At 43.3% G+C, this 18,886-nt stretch overlaps 1 protein-coding gene across 9 annotated transcripts in view; it reads right to left on the bottom strand.

The window, feature by feature from the left end:
* Nucleotides 1-18,886, bottom strand: part of mprip (myosin phosphatase Rho interacting protein) — a 51,454-nt gene that overhangs the window by 3,910 nt on the left and 28,658 nt on the right. For 2 of the 9 annotated variants that reach the window (XM_030077271.1, XM_030077269.1), the window contains exons 6-22: nucleotides 17,492-17,545; nucleotides 16,149-16,368; nucleotides 15,371-15,917; nucleotides 13,821-13,962; nucleotides 13,497-13,613; nucleotides 11,942-11,998; nucleotides 11,744-11,812; nucleotides 11,538-11,627; nucleotides 10,209-10,318; nucleotides 10,022-10,060; nucleotides 8,085-8,901; nucleotides 7,872-7,988; nucleotides 3,094-6,888; nucleotides 2,197-2,344; nucleotides 2,000-2,105; nucleotides 217-376; nucleotides 24-131 (exon numbers count right to left, since the gene is read on the bottom strand). In XM_030077271.1, the coding sequence (XP_029933131.1) occupies nucleotides 24-131; nucleotides 217-376; nucleotides 2,000-2,105; nucleotides 2,197-2,344; nucleotides 3,094-6,888; nucleotides 7,872-7,988; nucleotides 8,085-8,901; nucleotides 10,022-10,060; nucleotides 10,209-10,318; nucleotides 11,538-11,627; nucleotides 11,744-11,812; nucleotides 11,942-11,998; nucleotides 13,497-13,613; nucleotides 13,821-13,962; nucleotides 15,371-15,917; nucleotides 16,149-16,368; nucleotides 17,492-17,545 (6,696 nt within the window). The remainder of the gene's footprint in view (nucleotides 1-23; nucleotides 132-216; nucleotides 377-1,999; nucleotides 2,106-2,196; nucleotides 2,345-3,093; nucleotides 6,889-7,871; nucleotides 7,989-8,084; nucleotides 8,902-10,021; nucleotides 10,061-10,208; nucleotides 10,319-11,537; nucleotides 11,628-11,743; nucleotides 11,813-11,941; nucleotides 11,999-13,496; nucleotides 13,614-13,820; nucleotides 13,963-15,370; nucleotides 15,918-16,148; nucleotides 16,369-17,491; nucleotides 17,546-18,886) is intronic. The other 7 variants (XM_030077276.1, XM_030077275.1, XM_030077278.1 and 4 more) reach the window with 5 other exon arrangements.

Here is an 18,886-nt window from a genome sequence, read left to right as displayed (position 1 = left end):
GTGGTGTGTGTTTGTTTACATACCTCCAGCTCATAAACATCCTTGCCCTGGGTAAGAGGCGACATTGCAGTTTCACCACTGAAGCAGGAGCGCATTCTAGTGATCTCTGCAGTCAGACGGTTATTTAATTCCTGTTGGGCACAAAGAGGTAAATTTCTTGTCTGAAGAAGAAAGGTGTTTATATATGATGTACATGTGCTTGTATGTGTCTTCAACCTGGTTGTGGGCGTTGAGCTCCTGGTTCTCTCTTTGACACTGCCTGAGGGCCTGCCTCTCGGCCTCCAGTGCCTGGGCCAGGTGAGCGTTCTCCAGGCATTTCTGGGAGTACTGTTCTGACAAAACCTCCAGTTCCCTCTGAACGGACTGCAGCTCCTCCCTGGACAGTTGGATCAACATGGTACCAATTTCAATTCGCATTTCATGTTAAATTAACAAATGTGCTCAAGTCACAGTGATCACAAAAGCCATTTAACATCATTCCATGTACAGGGAGTTCCCATTGCTCAGGCTCACATAAGCTTATGGTTAGAGCACAGCTCAGAGGACCATTTTTGTGGAGTTCAGTTATCAAGGAAAAAAAAGTGGATGGCTAAAATCAAAACTATAAAAACTGCACAGATCGCATAACTCCATACCTCTACAATCTTTGGACAATCATAAAAATCCCATACTCCATTTCTGCAAGACCACTGCTCTTGGTTTTTATCCCCACTGCAACTAATAGATACCAACTGCATTGATTCATTCACATTTTGGCCATCCACCGATGTTGCCATAATTAAGTTACACAAATCTTCTCCCCTTCAGGGTTTACAGATAAAATTGTATCCGTATTTTCAATATTTGATCTTCATGTTTTACCTGAGCATGTCCTGCCAATAAGCTCATAGAGCCAGAGGGACCAGAAGGCATAATAAGATAACTTTTTTAAACCTTTGCTGATCCAGCATTGGTGAAATGAGCATGTCTGCTCTTCTAAAGCAATGCTGTGGTGCCAATTTTCATGGTTCATTCAGGACAACTCTGAACTCAACTGTTCAGGAAAAATATTTATTAAACAATGAGGATTGACAATGGGTTTGACTTTGGTGGAGTTAATCTGTCACAGTGTGTGCCTCTGCCCATTTAGCCTATCTCTCAGTGCCTGTCTCCTTGTGTGTGGCTGAACATGTACGAGTGAGAATCGCAGTGAATGACTGGCGTGCTGGAGTCAGAGGAGAGCCACACCAGCAGCATCACATCGTCATAATCAGTTTTATTTAAATACCCAGCTCTGCCACTACCACTCTGCAAGGTCATAGCCTCTGCTTCAGTCAGTCCTACACGTCGTATGTCATACATATTCCTGTTTCCTGACCCTTGTCTCCCATCCTTTGCAGTCCTGTCTGCTCCGTCTCCAGACCCTCATGTTGTCAGCCCCGCTCCCCAGACCTGGACCTCATTCTGGACCTGCTTCACTCAGCTCCACTCAATATTCCCCCTGTCCTGGTCTGCCCAGCTCCACACTCCAGCCTTTCCCCAACCCAGCTCATTCCTGGCTTTGCATTCCGCCTTCCCTTTTCCCACGATAAATGTATATCACGCAGTTGGGTTAACTAGTTCAGCTCCACACTAACAATATCTGCTTTTATGTTAGCTGCTGCACAAATTTGGTTTCATAAATCGCTGCCACAAATACATATTTTGAAGGGATGAATGCTATTCCCCCCTAAAACATGAAAACAGGTCCAAGTAAGTGGAGCTGAGGAGAAGGTGGGTTAAAGTAATGCTGTAAAACATGAGAAGCAACGACAGGGCAGCTAGACAAGCAACCTGTCAAGGTGAACTGACGTGACATTTAAAAGGCTTTGAAATTTGGGAGTGAAATGATGATTGGGAAATGTGCTCCAGGCAGGAACTGATCAGCTTTTGGAATCTGGGGAGTTTCCTGACTGAACTAGCTTTGTTCATTTAAACACAGTCTGGTTGTGTAGAAAGTGGTTGTTGCCAGAAAACATACTCATATTGCAAGCGAAGCTCATCAATGTCAGAGTTCAGTCCACTCAATTGGGAGCGCTGGGTCTTCTCCAGTTCTTCCTTGTGTGCATTCTTCATAGCTTCAATAGCTGCATTAAATTTAGAGCACACAGGTATGGTCAATCTCAGTTAAAAAACAATTACATCAATTGCAGGTGGTAATGTAGTTGGTTTCTTTACCAGCAATTGTGGCGGCAGTTTCCTCAGCCAATAGTCTCTCTCTTTCTTCCATGAGTTTAGAGACCTCCCTCTGGTGCTGCCTCTGGAGGTCCTCTATCACCTTCTGGTGTGTTTCCTCCATTGCTGCAAAGCCACGTTCACATGTGGCCTTGGAGACAAAAGGTTTAAACATGTTGTCATCATGTCTCAATTTTTTTTTTTTTTTTTTTTACATTTAATGTATGTTCTAATTTGTGACTATGACTTCAGTGCAATATCTGTCAAGAGCTCAGTGGGCTATACAGTGCATTACTGACAAGAAAAGAAAAAGAAAGAAAGAAAGAAACAAACAAACAAACAAATAAAAACACTGCAGGCAGGCATGCAAGCTTTTTGTGTTCTAAAGTTTCAAGTTAGTAAAAAAAGTGAGTTAAGCAGTGAATTTGTGTCCCCAAGGTGCTGTATTTTGTCCCTGATATTCTGTAGTCTGGCAGTGACAGGCTATTTCTAAATGTGGGAAATGAGTACAGTGTACTGATGCCTAAATGAAGAAACAATATTGTGGTGAAAGTAGAACATGCAAGTGACAATGACTTTTTTACTTATTAGGACCTACTTAAGTGATGAGATGCTGATGTGGATAGTTTTTCTTTCTCTATATAAAAGAGCTATGTTTACAATCACATTACTGGTTACAGGAAACTTATGCAATCTAAAATCTTGTTTTAAATTAGCAAGAGAATTTCTTAATTTACACCATTTTCCAATTTCAATTGTTCCTTGAGATTAGTATAAAGGCCTAATAAGGACGGATGAAGACTACTGTTTGTGTGAAGGACAAAAGCAACCAAATATTCTGCTACTCATCACTCATTCATAAAAAATGAATTCACTACGGTAAAATGAAAGAGCAAAAACCTTAAGACTTTCAAAGTCTCTCTGGTATTTCTCTCTTAGGCTGGCCACATCTCCTTCTAGGTGCTTGTTCTCCAGTTCATCCCTCATGGTGTTCATCTGGGTCTCCAGCTCCTGGATCCTGTCCTTGAGAACCACCATGGGGTCTACCTCACACATGGTATGCTCCTCCTCTCCCTTCCCCTGCTCCTCCTCCTCCATTGGTGCTGTGGCTTCATCATGCTGCAGTGAGAAAGAGATCTCTGGGACTTCCGTGCCCTGTTGGTGCTCTTGGATACAGCGAATGGTGTCCATATACTGGGCATGCAACTTCTGAATCTCCTCCTTGTGTATATGCTGCAGTTCACTGATCCTCTCTTGGAACTGCTCCTGTAGTTTCCTCACATGACCCTCATGCCGTTCCTCCATGGTGTCCATGTCCAGCAGCAGAACCTCTAACTTTCGTTGGCTGTCAGCTGTGGTCTCCATGAGGACCAGCTCTGTGGAGGCACGGCCTTGCTCTGCTTGGCTTAACTCCTGCTTGTGCTTCTGTCTCAGCTCTTCGGTCTCCTTTTGGAAATGCTTCTCCAGGTGGCTCAGTTGCTCTTGCTGCTGGGAGAGCTGGTTCACACGTTTGCTGATTTCGTTCTTCAGTGTGTGGTTCTCCTTCTGTAAAATATCTACTGTTTGCGTGAAGCTCAAGCGCTCCTCCTGCAAGGATGCTTCATATTTCTCTTGGATGGCACTGACATTGTGGGCATGTTCTTTGACAAGAGCATCCATGTGCTGACCTGCCTGCTGACACTGGCCCAAGTCCCGTTCATGGATGGCTCGTAACCTGCAGGCAACATAAGCCACTTGAGCCTGGATAAGGGCTTCACGCATACATAGGGAGCTACTTGTGAAATTATGTGTAGCCTGGTGCCCGGCAAGAGCACGAATCATACTGGCCACTTCTGGATGGCTGCCACCACTCTCTATCTCTTGAGCATATCTATGAAGGATTGATGCCTGTCTTTGAAGCTCATGAGCCAGACTGTCTTGTGCATTTTGCAGTGACTCAATTGTGTCAACACTGCAAGACGGCATGTCTCCAGCCAGTTGCCTATCAATAACTTCCTCTGCCAGGTCTCTGGCCTCTTCCATTTCAATCTGCTCCATATAGGGAGCAAGTTCAGGAGGACGGATATCAGCTAGCCTTTGCTGACTAAAACCAAAGTTATTTTTGACTTCTTTGACTACATTTTTCAAATCAGGTCTTTTTAAAGCTTCAAAAATTGCTTTCAATGCCAACTCCCTTTTCTGTAAATTATTATGGGCTTCTGTCAGCTCCCTTTTAAGTGTTCTAAATTTTTCCTCATAGAAATGCTTGAGATTTTGGAAAGAGTAAGCTAGTTCGGCTTTAAAGAATGTGTTTAAGATAACTGTGGCATCAATATCTGTACCACTTGAAACTTTGCCCTCTCTTGATTTAGCAACATCTGAATGTTCAAATTGTGTTTCTATTTTCTCCAGTTCTTTCCAGAATGCACTCTCCAACATTAATTTCCTTGTCAAGACATCAGCATAAACTATAGCCAAGTAATCCTCTTCATCTCTTTTAATACTCTTGATGTCTTCCTGTATCTTAGCAAGACCTTGTAGGAGGTCAGACTCTGAATTCTGTATTAACAAAGCCATCTTGTTTAAAACAACTGCCTCAAAAGACAGGGTTTTAGCAAAGAGGTGCATTGTATCTTCGTCTAATTCCCTGCTGTTGAGAGTCTCTTGGGTTTGATTTTGTTGGACCTGTAGTGAGTTCTCTTCCAAGGTTTTTTCCCCTTGTTTGATGTACAGTGTTGCATTGAACAACTCATTCTCTATCTCTGACAAGGAGTGCAGCTGTAAATCAGTGGTCCCATGAGAGCCACTGAGAATAGCCCTGACTTTCTCTCGACTAGTTTCCACACACTCTAGGGCCTTGGCATATTCAATACTGGCAGCATTAATCTGACACCCAGTTCCAAAACTAGGTTCTTTCTCTTGGTGGGGTTTATTATCAGTCTCTTTTAGATCAGACTTGGGTAGGTCTTCTGCTTTGCCACCTTTTTGCTCCTTTAGGTTCTGTGTCAGGGTTCTTAGCTTATCCTCAGTGGCCAGTAGTTTAGTTTCTAGGGCATGTATGATGGAGATAAATTTCTCTGGGTCACTAGCGTAATGGAATGTGATATCAGAAGTGCTGCTTTCTTCAGTTGAATGAATGTCTTGGCTCACATCTTGACTAAGTTTTTGACTTTGACTGTCTTTAAAGGTGCTGCTTACATTACTGGTGTCCAGGCCCTCTAAACTGATGTATTTTTGGCACTGAATGCTGGAAAAACGTATCCGTGGCCTCTTAGCTTGAGACTCCTTACCATCTGAGGAGGTATTTGTTTTGGATCTAGTGTCAAATGCAAGTGACAGTTCTGTGTTTGTTGGTAAGGAGTTTGAGGTATTAACCCTTTCCTTTCTGTGACGTTCTGGCATTTGCTGCCTTTCCATGCAGAGGCCAGCATAGCCCAGATGCAGGGCATTGAGATGCTGCTCTAGCTCTGCAATGCGGTCCTCTGCAACCACAAGCTTAGCTTGCAGATCTCTCTCAGCACTGCAGGGCTCCACTTTATCTAAGACACTATGACTCATCTGACAGAGAAGCTCTTCCTTGGCTTGCAACTTCTGCTCAGTCTCCTCCAGGCTATTGCCAAGTGCAGTCATCTTAACAAGGGCCTCTTTCAGATCCTCCTCCTTGCGTTCCACCAGCCTCTCATACATCTCCTTAGTCTGGCGGATCTCTTCTTCTTTTTCTTTGAGGAACTGGCTCATCTTCTGAAACTCTTCAGATGCCCTCTCATAAGAGTGCTCCAGGGTGTAATAATCAGCCTCCTCTGTTTCCAGACGACTGCGAAGCTTGTTCACCTCGCGGTCTGCCTCTGCTATCTGGTTGAGAAGTTCCTGACAGTGGCATGTAAGTTGGCCCTTCTCTTCCTCTAGCCTACGGACACTCTCTCGCAGTGTCTCAACCATATCAGTTTTCTGGGCCAGCTCTTCTTGCAGCTTCAGCACTTCTACTCTATCCTCTTTTCCTCCTGAAGCCTGCCTCCCTCTTAACAGGGCTTCTACCTGCTGCTCAGCCTCTAGCAGCTTGTCTTCCATCTCTTTCCGTGCAGTTATAGCCTCAGCTAATCTTCTACTTAGGGTTTGTCTTTCTCTCTCATGACTCTCTTGCATGCTATGCTGCTCGTTCCTCAGGCGCTCCTCCTTCAGTGCTTGACCCTCCTCAGTAGCAGTTAGTCTGGCAGTCACCTCCTGTAGCCTCTCTTGGAGCCTCTGTACCTCCCTCAGGTGGTCCCTCTGCAGGGCTTGCTGATGCTCCAGGTGCCTGAGGGCCTGGTTCCTCTCCAAGAGGCTGGCCTCTACTTCACGGAGTCTGTCTTCACTGTCCCTTAGCTGGGCTCGTAGGGTGGCCTCACTGTGTCCCCAATCCTCTTCCTGTTCCCTGGAACGTTCTTGCTCAAGCTTGAGTTCATTACGCATACGGGCCACAGCACGCTCACTAGCTACGATTTCAGCCATTGCAGAGGCCAGCTTGGATTGCAGAGCCTGGATGTCAGCCTCATGGTGGCGCACAGCATCCTGGGCTTCAGTGTAGCTTCTCTTTAGTGTTTTAACCTGCTGCTGAGCAAGGTCCTGCTTGTGCTTCTGGGCCTCCAACTCACCCTGCAAATCTTGGTTGAGCTTGTGCAAGCGTTGCCATGGTACTCTGTGCGGTGAGGTGGAGGGGGGTGTGGAGGAGGGTGCACTCTTAAAAAGATTGATCAGACAGTTTCATTAGTGACATCACCTCACTTCCCCTACCACATACGGAGAACCACATCTCAGGAGTTACCAGGGAAAAAATGTTTTCTTTCCATTTCCATTGGTCAAATGTTCAAACCAATGTTCATACAACAATCTCCCTTTTGAGAAATGTTTTTCCCAAGCTTTCACTGTGCTTTTTCAGAGGTGACTGGGAAGCTGTAAAGTATAAATGATGAAACCAAACAAAACAATGAAACTAAAAAGCAGGTGAATAATACAGTGATATAGAAATGGATGTGAACTGAAAGCAAATCTATGAAATGATCATTTTATATACATGATTTCTGTAATTGCAAAACTTATGAGCAGTGAATATGATATTTTTTGACAAAAAAACCCATCCTACCTGTGGCATAATTACATTTTAAAAAGTAATAATGTGCATGATGTATAAATAAATTAGTTAAATGAAGCAATTCCAAAACACCCAAAAGCATGCACAAATCAAGCTTGTAACAAACACACACAGACAGATCACATGTGAACAGAAAGAAAAAGCACAGCGCAAGGCTTATTGATCAAGTCTCTTACCTCAAGCATATCAGTCCAAATAAATTATTTTCCCAGGAGATGTGAAACTCCGTAAAACAGTTAGTGAAAATTCATGCTAGGAACACCACAACCATGCATATCAATTTTAGAGACTAAGCACCCACACCTGTTAGTAGAAATTCAGACAAGTGACAGTAGTCACACAAATCTACCATGAACCAGAACACTGTATTACAATACAAATACAAATTTGCTGACTGCAAAATTTACAGCCTTGTATCATTTTTGACAAGTATATGTGGTCCGTTCTGCAGTTTCCAAACCATTACCAACATTAGGCAATGCTAAAGAAAGACATTACAATGCTGGTTGTTCATGGTGTCAACTGTTCAAAAACCAAAGTAATCTTCCCTACTGGATGGTGAGCGTGGTACCTGCAGTACATAGCCCTCTCTGGCACTTTGTTCTCTCCCTCGTGCATCTTCCAGTTGCTCCTGTAAAAGGTTGTTCTGCTCCTGCAGTCGGTCCAGCTCCTTTTGCTTCTGTCCAAGCTAAACAAAGCACCATGCGCAGAAAAAGGTGAATGAATGTAGAAGATGCATTAATACTATAACCATAATGTATCCCAGCATTTTCAGGAAACATACCTCTTTGTCTAGCAGGGCAGCAAGCTCATGTGGAGGCAATCTGTCAGAGGTAACAGAGTTTCCTATGGCTGAGGTGATGGGCACTTGCTTCTCTTCTCTTAATGGTGTGGTCTCCACCTGATGCCAGCGGTGCTCAATCTCAATCTGGACATCTGTGGTTCTGCTACCCCTCTGCCCAATTTTCTCTTCACTGGCGTCACTGTTCATGGCTGATGGGTGGTCAACTTCCATTTTCCCTTGGTCTTGACGCTCAGGAATCCATGGATGCACCCCTGATGTAGTGTTTAATGTGGTAACCATGGTAACAGTGTTTGGCGTGTGGGGTGCACTAGTTGCGGTGTGTTGAAGGATACCCTTCCTCTCCTCATGCCAGCGTGCTCGCTCTTTGTCTGCCTCCTCCGTAGTTGCCACAGAAGGGGGCTGAGAACTTGAGACAGAGGAGGTTTGTGGAGAAGAAGCGGTAGATAGAGGATAGGATCCTGGGGACGAAGGGGAGGAGGAGGAAGAGCAAGAGGAGGAGGCTGTAGAGGATGATGAAGGAGAGCTGAGGTCAACTGTCTCCGCTCTATTCCTCATGGGTTTTTCTGTCTGTCCCCCTTTGAATTCAGACCAGTCATAGGTTTTGGAGCGGCCCTCTCGTCTGCGCTCACGGACCCGGCTTTTGCGTAGCTCAGACGCAGGGACAGAGACGCTGTTACCACCTGACTGTATGTGGATATCCACCCTGGGGGCCTCAAGAGTGGGGCTGGGCTCAGGGGAGGGCTGTGTACATGGCTCCAACACAACCTGCGCTTTTACCTTCTCCTCAGGAAGGGACCTGTGAGGAACAACAACAAAAAACAAACAAGTAAGAGAAAAGGGTGACTTAAATCACAACAGGATGAAATATTACTAAACATATCAGTGCAAACATGACTGGCAGTGTAGCATCCTATGTAAAAGCATGACTAAATAAAAGGAATGCATCAAAGTCATAGCATCTAAACATGAAACATTTTATTTGGCAAGCGCACTGGACTCAAAGCAGCTCTGTTTTTTTTTGTTGTTTTTTTGGTGTCCACAGCTGTAGTCTGAGGCTTGGACATCACGATTCTTGTGCAATTGTCTGCCTTCAGCTTCTTCATCCACACCTGTTTATATTGTAGCTTCTGCAATTACTGCAATGTGTTTCCAGTAATCTGCAAACTGCTTGGCACTTTTAGTGTTGAGGAGCACAGGACTTAAAAAAGTGGTCTGACTGAATAATCTATTTCCATCATGTTGTGTGGTGGCGGCAGGGGGTAAGGGGAAAAGGAGAAGGGGTACAGCCTCAGAATAAGGAAGAGGTGTCTGTGAGGCGTCCGTACAGAAATGCCAAAAATATCACACATTCCTCCTGGACAGAGCTGCCTGAGAGACAGGCTCTTACATAGCAAGGCATTTGGCTCATCTGTAAATGCAGCTCTAAGCTTGTACAAAATATCATACACAAGATGAGTCCTCTGAAAAGCAAGACTCAGCGGTGAAAACACTGAAGTCACAGTGCTAAATTAAAAAAAAAAAAAAATACAAAAAAAAAAATACAAAAACTGAATAGTTCTGCTGCTGTGGAATACAGGGCAGCAACAAATTGTTTCAATAAACCAGCTGTTTCTTACTATTTGCTCAATGATTACTTATTTTCCCACTGTGCTTTACTTGTCATTGTTCTGTGACCATTTCCAAATACTGATTAACGTGCTGCTGATCAAGGCAGGTAAGAGGGGCTATTCTAGTTGGCTGACATGGAGGCAATGTGTGGGGCCTTCAAGTCGCTACAGTGGCACAACTGACAGGGAGACATTACTCAACAATCACATGACATAGGGTGGGATGACAAACACGCCGAGGCTGACATTGCTGAGCAATTACATCACTGTTTGAGGAGGGGGAGATATTCAACACACAAGCACTCCAACCTGGGCTTCAGAACGGACAGTTTCAGAGAGATGTTTTTCCTGGAAGCAGGTTGGAAATACCAGTCGTGGGAGGAAGAGAGAAAGAGGAAAGAGAGGGCGAGGAGGAAAGAGAGATTAATGAGATAAAATAAGTGAGGAAGTGGTTATATTTGTCAGTGGTTAAGTGTAGACCCTCATTGTCTGTTACCGGGTGACATCAGGAGCAATGGTAGGCCGAACATTCTTCATGATGGCCTGAATCCAGTTGCGACGGATTCCAGAGGTCATGGCCGACAGCGTGCATGCCCCCTCCTTACACTGCAAATGGCAGGCATGACATTAGACTGACTGACAGGAATGAGACAACATGCTGATTTAAAGACTTCTTACAGTGACCTTATTCACAATTCTAAACCTAAACTTTTCTGTCCTCTTCAAATGAGATTCAGGAATGCAGGAGTGTCATTTCCTGTAACAGTTAGCAAATACCAGATGTTATTTCTCCTTAAGTGATTGTAAGCTATTTGCTTCTAACTCTTCTATTTGAATTTTTTTGTGAAGTCATTGGAGGAAGAATCCTAAAATCCTAACAAATATTTAGGTACTCTATTTATCTGCTGTAGACAATTTGTTGTTCTGGTTCTGCACTGAGATCAGTTCTAGCTTTCTCCCTAGCCTCAACATAGAGCAGACCGACTAGTTATAAATACTGGCGTTATTAATTTCTTGTCACTAAACCCATGTTGTTCTCAGCCAAAGAGACAACGATCCCCTCTACTACTCTATTTCTGCCTTCCTCTAGAAAATAGCCAGGGAAGCTGCTTAAAGCCAATGTAAACAAAATAAATGGTCATGTTGTTACTGTCCTCTTCATGCAGGCTGGATTTACAGGATATGGCAAGTTGAAATCAATCAGTAACATGAATAAAATGCCCACTGACATCGGATAGAGAGTTATAATTAAGCTGCAAGCAAGTACATACAGTAGGTTCAGTAAATATTTGGCCTGTACTGAAGGAATGAGATGTTTGCTTCACAGCCAAAGGATGCGAGACATGAGATATGAATCCTTACATTAGTTTCACAGGATGTTCCTTTAGGGTTCAGGGTGAAAGTCTTAAAAATAGCTTATGCATAGGGTTGTCCAAAACAGTATGATTGAGCAAGTGTGGACACAAGGACAGACTTTTTTCAACGCAGGAGGTTAGGTAAACATTGTGCAGGATGAGGGGCATGTTGGTCCAGGGGGATGACCAGGGGTAGCAACGTCTGTGGCAGATTTAGATCCCAGTGATGTCAGCCCTTCACAGAGGGATGACAGGTCAAGTGACATCTTTCATGATGGGACAAAGAATTGTTTTAAAAAGAGAAATGGCAAAACCTGATACCTAGAGTTGCACCACATGGTGTCTCGGGCTGTTTATAGACTGGTGGGTCACAGAGTAGCAGGACGGGGCAGACTATGAGTTTTACCTTAAGCTTTTTAACAGTGATCAATGACACCAGAGAATCAATGGCATGCAGAAACAACACTCACTAGGATTTGGAAGCCATAGTTCCTCTGGACAGGGAACTCGGTCACATCATAACAAGTGGAAAGGTCAATCTCACCATCAGGGTCTGAAGCCTATGGTGGGTTAAAACAACAACTAATTACCTACTGCATAAAAAATGACAGTAAAAATAACAATAACAATTTTATTACAACACTGACAAATTTGTTAAAAAAAAAGAAAGTCTTACCTCCTCAGCTATTGAGTCCTTGTAGTACTTCAGACTCTGGTCTGTAAGAACAAACCAGTGTTTCTTCCACTAAAAGAGAATGAGATACAATTTGTTGAATTTCACCTATATTCTATTTATCTAATATTAATGTTTATACAGTTCAATGGGTAGAGGGAGTTTTCTTCAGTCATTAATTTCTCTAAATAAGCAAATTACCATCCCATCTTCATATAGTTTGGTCATCCATCCTTTTTTGAAGTTCAGCAGATCTGGCTGCAGAGAAGAAGAATCAGATAAGTATAGCTGTGATGTGACATGCAACCAGATAGGCACACTGTTATCAGTAATACTTAACTTGGGGACCAGTTAATGTTGAAGATTTTTCAGCAAAATTTCAACCAACTAAGTGAGGAATCCTTACTAAAGCAAATTGTCCACAAACTTATCAGTTACACCTTGATGTGTAGCATAAGCATTCTAAATCCTAACATTGTAGTCGATGCTTACATTTTGTGGAAACATTTTGGACTAAGTTTTGCCACTGTATTGCCTCATAACTATGTAATCCAAACATATTTTTGAAACTTCCATAAACAATGTTCAGCGTATGCATTGTTAACATTAAAGTCACCACAACCAGTCCAGTCAGTCAAAGTGCCAATATGTGTTTCCACCTCAGGAGACCGGCTGGCGGGAGCTGGACTTTCCCTGTGAAACTCAAACTGCCTCACTCAGTCATTCAAACCAAGCACAAGTCTGTTTATAGATTCTGTAAACAGTTCTTTCAAAACCTGCTTTCTGCTCATCCAGACAATACCTTATTTTTGTTGCGCTTCATCAGGTGTGGTGGCACTGTCTGGCAGAGAGTCATTCTGATGGCCAACTGCCTTCACATTCACTACACTTCATATGTTGACAAGCTGTCTCTTACTGTCTGTCTCTCATGGACATACACACTACTGCGGCTGCAGCCCCTGTGCTGGCTATTTATATCAAGGGTGTGTGTGTGTGTGTGTGTCTGTGTGTGTAGTTTGGTGGGTGGGAGTTTCTGGCAGCTGAAGCTTTGCCAGCCAGGCCCACCACACGCTGACAGGATCCCCCCAGCAGCATTCCTTGAGCAGACCTCAGATCAGTAGCTCATTGCTGGTTACACTGGTAGGGCTCAAACCCAAGGGGATCCCAGTGCAGAATTTAGCAGCAGTGAGGGCCACTGTAATCTCACTTGTGAAGACTGGAGGATTATTTTCACATTTTGTCACAGAGTGCTTTACAAAAACAAGTGCATTAGCATGTTGCAGGTATGTATGTGTTGAGTGCATGAGTGAACCTACTTTGAACTTAAAAACTCCACCTGTTTACACTTAAATGCTAAAGTAGCACAGTGTTGGTGGAACTAAAAGAATTGCTGAACCACATTATTAATCAATGTGTTGACTTCGCCACAACAGTTAGAAAATCACTGAGCCACTTCCTGGTATTCAGATATACAGTGCACCTGTCTCTTGGCTGATGCTCGTTTGACTGCTACTGTACTGCCTGGTGTACAAGTGCATACTGTATTTCCATTATGTAGAATTAGATGCATTAACATCTATCTATCCGCTCATTTTCCATACCTGCTTAAAAATGTATTATCAGTATTCCTTATCAATATCAGTTATTAATCAATCATTTGTAATATTGAAAATTTATACAAACCAGCCATAAACATAGTTTTGTAGTTAAGTGTTTATGGCTCTGTAAATTTTAAAGTGCTGCATTCAGAACTCACAGTCATGGAGGACTCAGTGACTCTACGGTCCAGTGACTTGGCTCTTCTTAAGTTGGAAAATGTTGATATGGACACATCTGGGGCTGAACGCTCCTTCCCAGCATCCAAAGACAAGTCCTATAAATATGGAATCATGAAACATTTACTGTTATGTGAAATGATTGAGAGATCTAAGAATCCCCCCTTATCTAAATAGGAAAATAATTTATCTTTTTTCCAATGCCATGTATAGACATGATATTTGGTGAATTATATGATGACTGATGCTTTGTTTTGCAATTTTCTGGGATTTAGTTATTCAGTTTGGTGAAGAGAACAGTTTACCTGTTTATTAGCCAGATAACGTCTCTCACTGCGGCCTTGTCTCTGGATTAGCACAGTATTAGCAGAGGGCTCAGTGGAGCTGCTTGTGTCCATACGCTCTACATGCTGACCATCTTCAAATCGCTCTATGACTTGAGAACGCCTGAGAGACACAAAAGACATGCTTTAGCAAGCCATTCATAATGCTTACTATGGTACAATACACATTTCACATATAAAATGAGATAAAAACTGTCAAGTAATGTAAAGAAAATCAACTTAATTGCCCCCTACTCCCTCTAGAAAACTGCCATTTCTCCAGCATGCCAAATGACAATCCCGTAAAATTAAAAACAAACAAAAAAACATCAACTACAACATGTCAGAAGTTGTTCATAAAATCACACTGCAGTGCAGTTTCATCAAAGGTGTCAAGCAGTCAGCATAAAAATAATGATCAGACAACAGGGAAGAAACTTTGAGCCAAAATCAATGTCCTCAATATGAGTGCAAAATGTCTTGCAATATATTCACATACAAAGTAAATCTGACATTGGACATTAATCTTGACATAAAGTTCCTTTACAGCAATATGTAAAGTAAAAAAGAAGGATGATACCCAAAAAGAAAGAGCCAGAGATATGTCCAAGTATGAAAGAGCAATGTGATATGAGGACAGACTAAACTTCAGATGAAAAGGAAGACTAGGATGGATCATCAGAGGATTAATAACCAGAACCCAGGACTAGCAGCAATGACAGCACAATCAGCGTTACCTGAAGACACTGGAACTGTTAGTGTGTGGTGTGTGTGTGTGTGTGTGTGTGTGTGTGTGTGTGTGTGTGTGTGTGTGAGTGAGAGGTGAGAGAAAGAGAGAAAGAGAGAAAGAGAGAGAGACAGGAAACTGAGTGTATGCCATAAAAAATAATGACAAGAAAATAAGAAAATTGTGTTTGTGTAGTATGTATGTGCATAAAACACTGTATTTGTGTGCTCCCAGTGCAGTTCAGAGGTGAAATGATAGAAAGCAGGTATCAGCGGTGACCAGCAGGGAACAGCATTGGGGCAGGGGCGGAAGGGTTGGTAGAGCATTAAGCTCTGGGAAGCTGCTTTCAGAAGCCCCTGGAAAAGATGAAAACAACAAAACCAAATAGCAAAGTAGCAAGAGCAAGAGGCAGAGACCAATAGAAAAGGTGTAGAAAGTAATACATGCATTTAATTCCAATGAATTATTAATGGTAAAACATTGATGAGCTAGCATAGAGTGCAAAAGACACACATGTTCAAGGGATAAAGATGCCTGAAGACAGCAGCCACAAGGTGGTGCTGCAGGACAGCTTTACATGAGAGAGGTCTTTGCAGGACATCAGTATCCCCAGTGCAACGCTAAGTGTAGGGCTCATTTATGAATACCAAGTATGTTTGGCTGCCATCATCATCACAAGCCAATCTGCATTTATGTATCTGCTATGCAATTTAGATTGGTTACAGCAGGTGGCAAGAAACTGGCAGTGCAGTCTGTGTACAATCTTTCAGTGTGCTGTGCATGTCTTTCATATGCGTCATCTCACCTGCGCTCCTCCCCAAACAGCCGGGCCACCTCTTCTCTGCCGGGACTCCGTGTCCGCGCCCGCAGCTCTTGACGCTTTTTCTCTGAGCGGAACGCTTCGCGGTAGCTCAGCCTGCGAGCCCGTGGCACATCCGATAGTGCTGCGTACTCCCTGCCAGACCGGCCCACTCTTCCTCCTCCTCCACCGACACTACTAACACTCCCTCCCCCAACACTGCGCCCGTCCCAGCTGGGTGCACTACTGCTGGGTTCAGAGTCCAGTGAGCTTTGGGAGGAGCTGATGGTGGAGTAGCTGGGAGAGAGGAGGGCGCCTGGGGAAGGAAGGGAGTCTGGGGAAGGGTAATAAGGAGAGGTGTGGGGGTCTGATTCAGCGTTGTACCTGTGGGGGGCTCCGAGGGAAGAGGAAGATGCTGAAGAGGACAGGGGCAGATGTTGGGGTGGCTGGGAAGGTTGTGCTGGCTGTGCTGAGGGCTCCGACTTGGTCTTCTCCAGAGAAAAGTAACCGCTCTCCACTCGTACTTTGCGTCCACTGCTCATGGTGCTGCCATCTGTAAAATCATGGGCACATAGGCACTTACTGACAGTTTTTAATAAATTACAGTTTAATTCAAGAAGAATAAGTGTGAAAAAGTGTGTTAAACCAAACTGCAAGTGGCAATACATTTCTGTTTACTATGAGTTCCCAAAGTGACTTCACTCTCCTTATGTAACAACAGCTGGAAGGTGTGTGTGTGTGTGTGTGAGAGAGTGAATTTGCACACCCTCTCCCTAGTTCTCACCGTCTTGAGAGGTGACACCAGAGCCTGGGTGGCTCTGTGCCAGCTGGCTGATACAGGACGCGCTGCGGCTGCAGGGGATGGTGGCTCTGCTCCAGCGGCCCTCCTCCTGCCACAGGCTGGCACGGCTGGCCGGGACACGCTCAGCACTGGCAATACTGCTGGGCAGGCAGGGGATGCTGCCTCCGCTGCTGGTCACTGTCACCTTGGCAGGGCCAGGCTCCTGGGTGGGGATCAGGGATGGACAGAAGGGATGAGAAGAGCAAAGGAGATGAAGGGAGGTAATGTCATAGAGGGACTAAACAAAAGGAATATATGAAGAAAAGAGATTATCCAAAAAAAAGAAAAAGAAATTGGATAGTGAATGTGAGAACCCATTCAATAAATGCATGCAACTTTGTAATAATGAAGTCTATGAACACATACTGTATACTAGGTCTAGTGTCTATAGCAGTAGTGTCAAATTACCACCATGATGTGCCAAGAGTATGCGGGTTTTCCTTCCAAATAATCATAGGACCAGATAATTTCACTAATTAGTTTCTCCCTCTCTGCTTGAAGGTGTGCTATTCAGTGAAATCAGCTGCTATGTCATTTGATTGGAAGAAAAAAACACCAATCTCTTTGCTAACATGACACATCACTGGACAACACTGGTCTTTAGTTACAGTAATCTCATGACTTAAATTTCTTGCTTTAAAGTCAAACCTGCTCATAGTGAACTGGATTTGACTTGTTTTGATCATAATAGCAAAGTGACAAGTTCAAGAAGAAGAGCATAAGGATAAGGACAGTAACAAGACACAAAGACAGACAGCTCAAGAAAGAACAAAGAGCTCCTTCATGGCAGTCACACCTGTGTTATTTGAGAATGCAGAGGACAAAGAGCAGACAATGAAGATATTCTGTAGAAATATGAAGAAATATGAAATATGAAGAGCACAGAACCCAAACAAATTACATACTTACCACTTTTATCTCTAATAATTAACGAATTGCTACTATGGTCAAAATCTCATAATAATCACAATCCATTTGGTGATCAACAAACCCATTTCATCATTTAAGGCAATAAGAAGCAAAAGCAAGATTTCTGACAGGGATAGAGCAGCAAAGGGACCCTCAAATATAATCTCTTCAGGCAACCCACTTCAATCACCACAAACATGCCACTGTGCTAAGGATCACTCCTTCAAAAAACAAAGAGAGAGATGCAAATAGTATGTCCGCTTTATTCCCCCTTCACCTAGATTGACTGGAATTAGAATTAGGGATGATTTATGAGCATTTGGATTTCAAACGCTCTCAGTGAGGAAGGATGAACAGTCTGGCCAAACTGAACTCACTGGGTGTCCATTCATGTCTCCGGTGGAAAAGCAACGGCTTGGAGTTACTCCACCCTGCCAATCACAAAAAGCCTTTTATGTTAATGTGAGCATCTATTGCTGATCAATAGTGGTAGACCTGATAAGTTGATGCCAGTTTAAAATGATGGTGTCTTAACTTGATTTCCAATTTTAGGTTAAGGGACGTTTATGACTTCATGTCTACTTGACCTATGCTATTTTACTTTCAGTGTTTGGCTTTTATTTATCTTAAGGATTAGAACTAACTTTTATGTGGAACGCTCATTACAAGAAGTTGCATATTTTAGTGCTGATGAGCAGCAGAGCACTTGGAAGGGCAGACACACTGCTTTCAGTTCCAGTCCACCACAGCAATAATTATCAGTACTGCCTGTCAGAGCAGTTGTTCTTATTTGTCATTGTCAAGTGTTTGACTTTGAGGGCACTTCCCAGAAGGCAAACAGGTGTTTCTGTGCCCGTTCTTTTACACAGCTTGCCCGGTGTGTGTCTGTTAAAGTGGGTGGAGAGCTTTCAGGTGAAAATGTGGTACCAACACCGAGGACAGGGGGAAATTGTTGAGCTTTAACACATGGGTGGGTATGTCTTTGTGATCTCATATAATCACACTGCAAAGGAGATCTAAGCCTAAAACAACAGACTAGCCCATGAGACAATGATGCAAACTGAAGTGAGACGTGCAATAAAAACGTCATCACTCTCACAGGTTAACAACCATAATTACATGGCTTGGTGTGCAGATGAATCTACAAGCAGCTCTATTATTATTTCATACACGGACAAAAAAGAATAGTGAGAAAGGTAACAATTGTGCAGTACAGAAATATGTTTTATATACCAGACTCACCAACAACTGTTTCAAATTGCTGTCAATGAGTGTATGGGATGGAATAGAGAGGGGGGATTGGACAGTTGAGCCATCGAAATGAAAACAAAAACTAAAGCATTATAATGAGAATTTCCCAATCTGTGATCAATGACGTACATCTATCTATCCATCTATCCATCTACCTATCTGTCTGTGTATCTGTCTGTCTATCTGACTGGGTAATCTAGGGTGCTCATTGTCCAAGAGACAAAAAAATTGCAAGTAGTGGGAGTGATAATTCAGCATGAACAGTTGCAGATGTGCAAGACAAGTATAAGAAATTGGCTGGCAGAGAGACCTATGATAAGAAACTTTGTTGAAGGACACAGAGAAAAAACAAGGCCAGACATAAATGACAGGAGCCACATGAAATAAACAAGTCAACCACTGAGTCTACCCTACTGTCCCTCTTCAAATGAGCCTGTTTGTGTAAGCTCAGTAAGGCCAGCCAGATTCAGGGCACCGTCATTAGAGAAAGCAGACAATGAACTTCAGAGACAACTTTGTGT

This window comes from Myripristis murdjan, chromosome 19, assembly GCF_902150065.1.
Source record: "Myripristis murdjan chromosome 19, fMyrMur1.1, whole genome shotgun sequence".
In the NCBI taxonomy this organism is placed as follows: Eukaryota; Metazoa; Chordata; class Actinopteri; order Holocentriformes; family Holocentridae; genus Myripristis; species Myripristis murdjan.
Note: the sequence above shows the minus strand (reverse complement) of the source record. Positions and strands in the feature narration are given on the sequence as shown.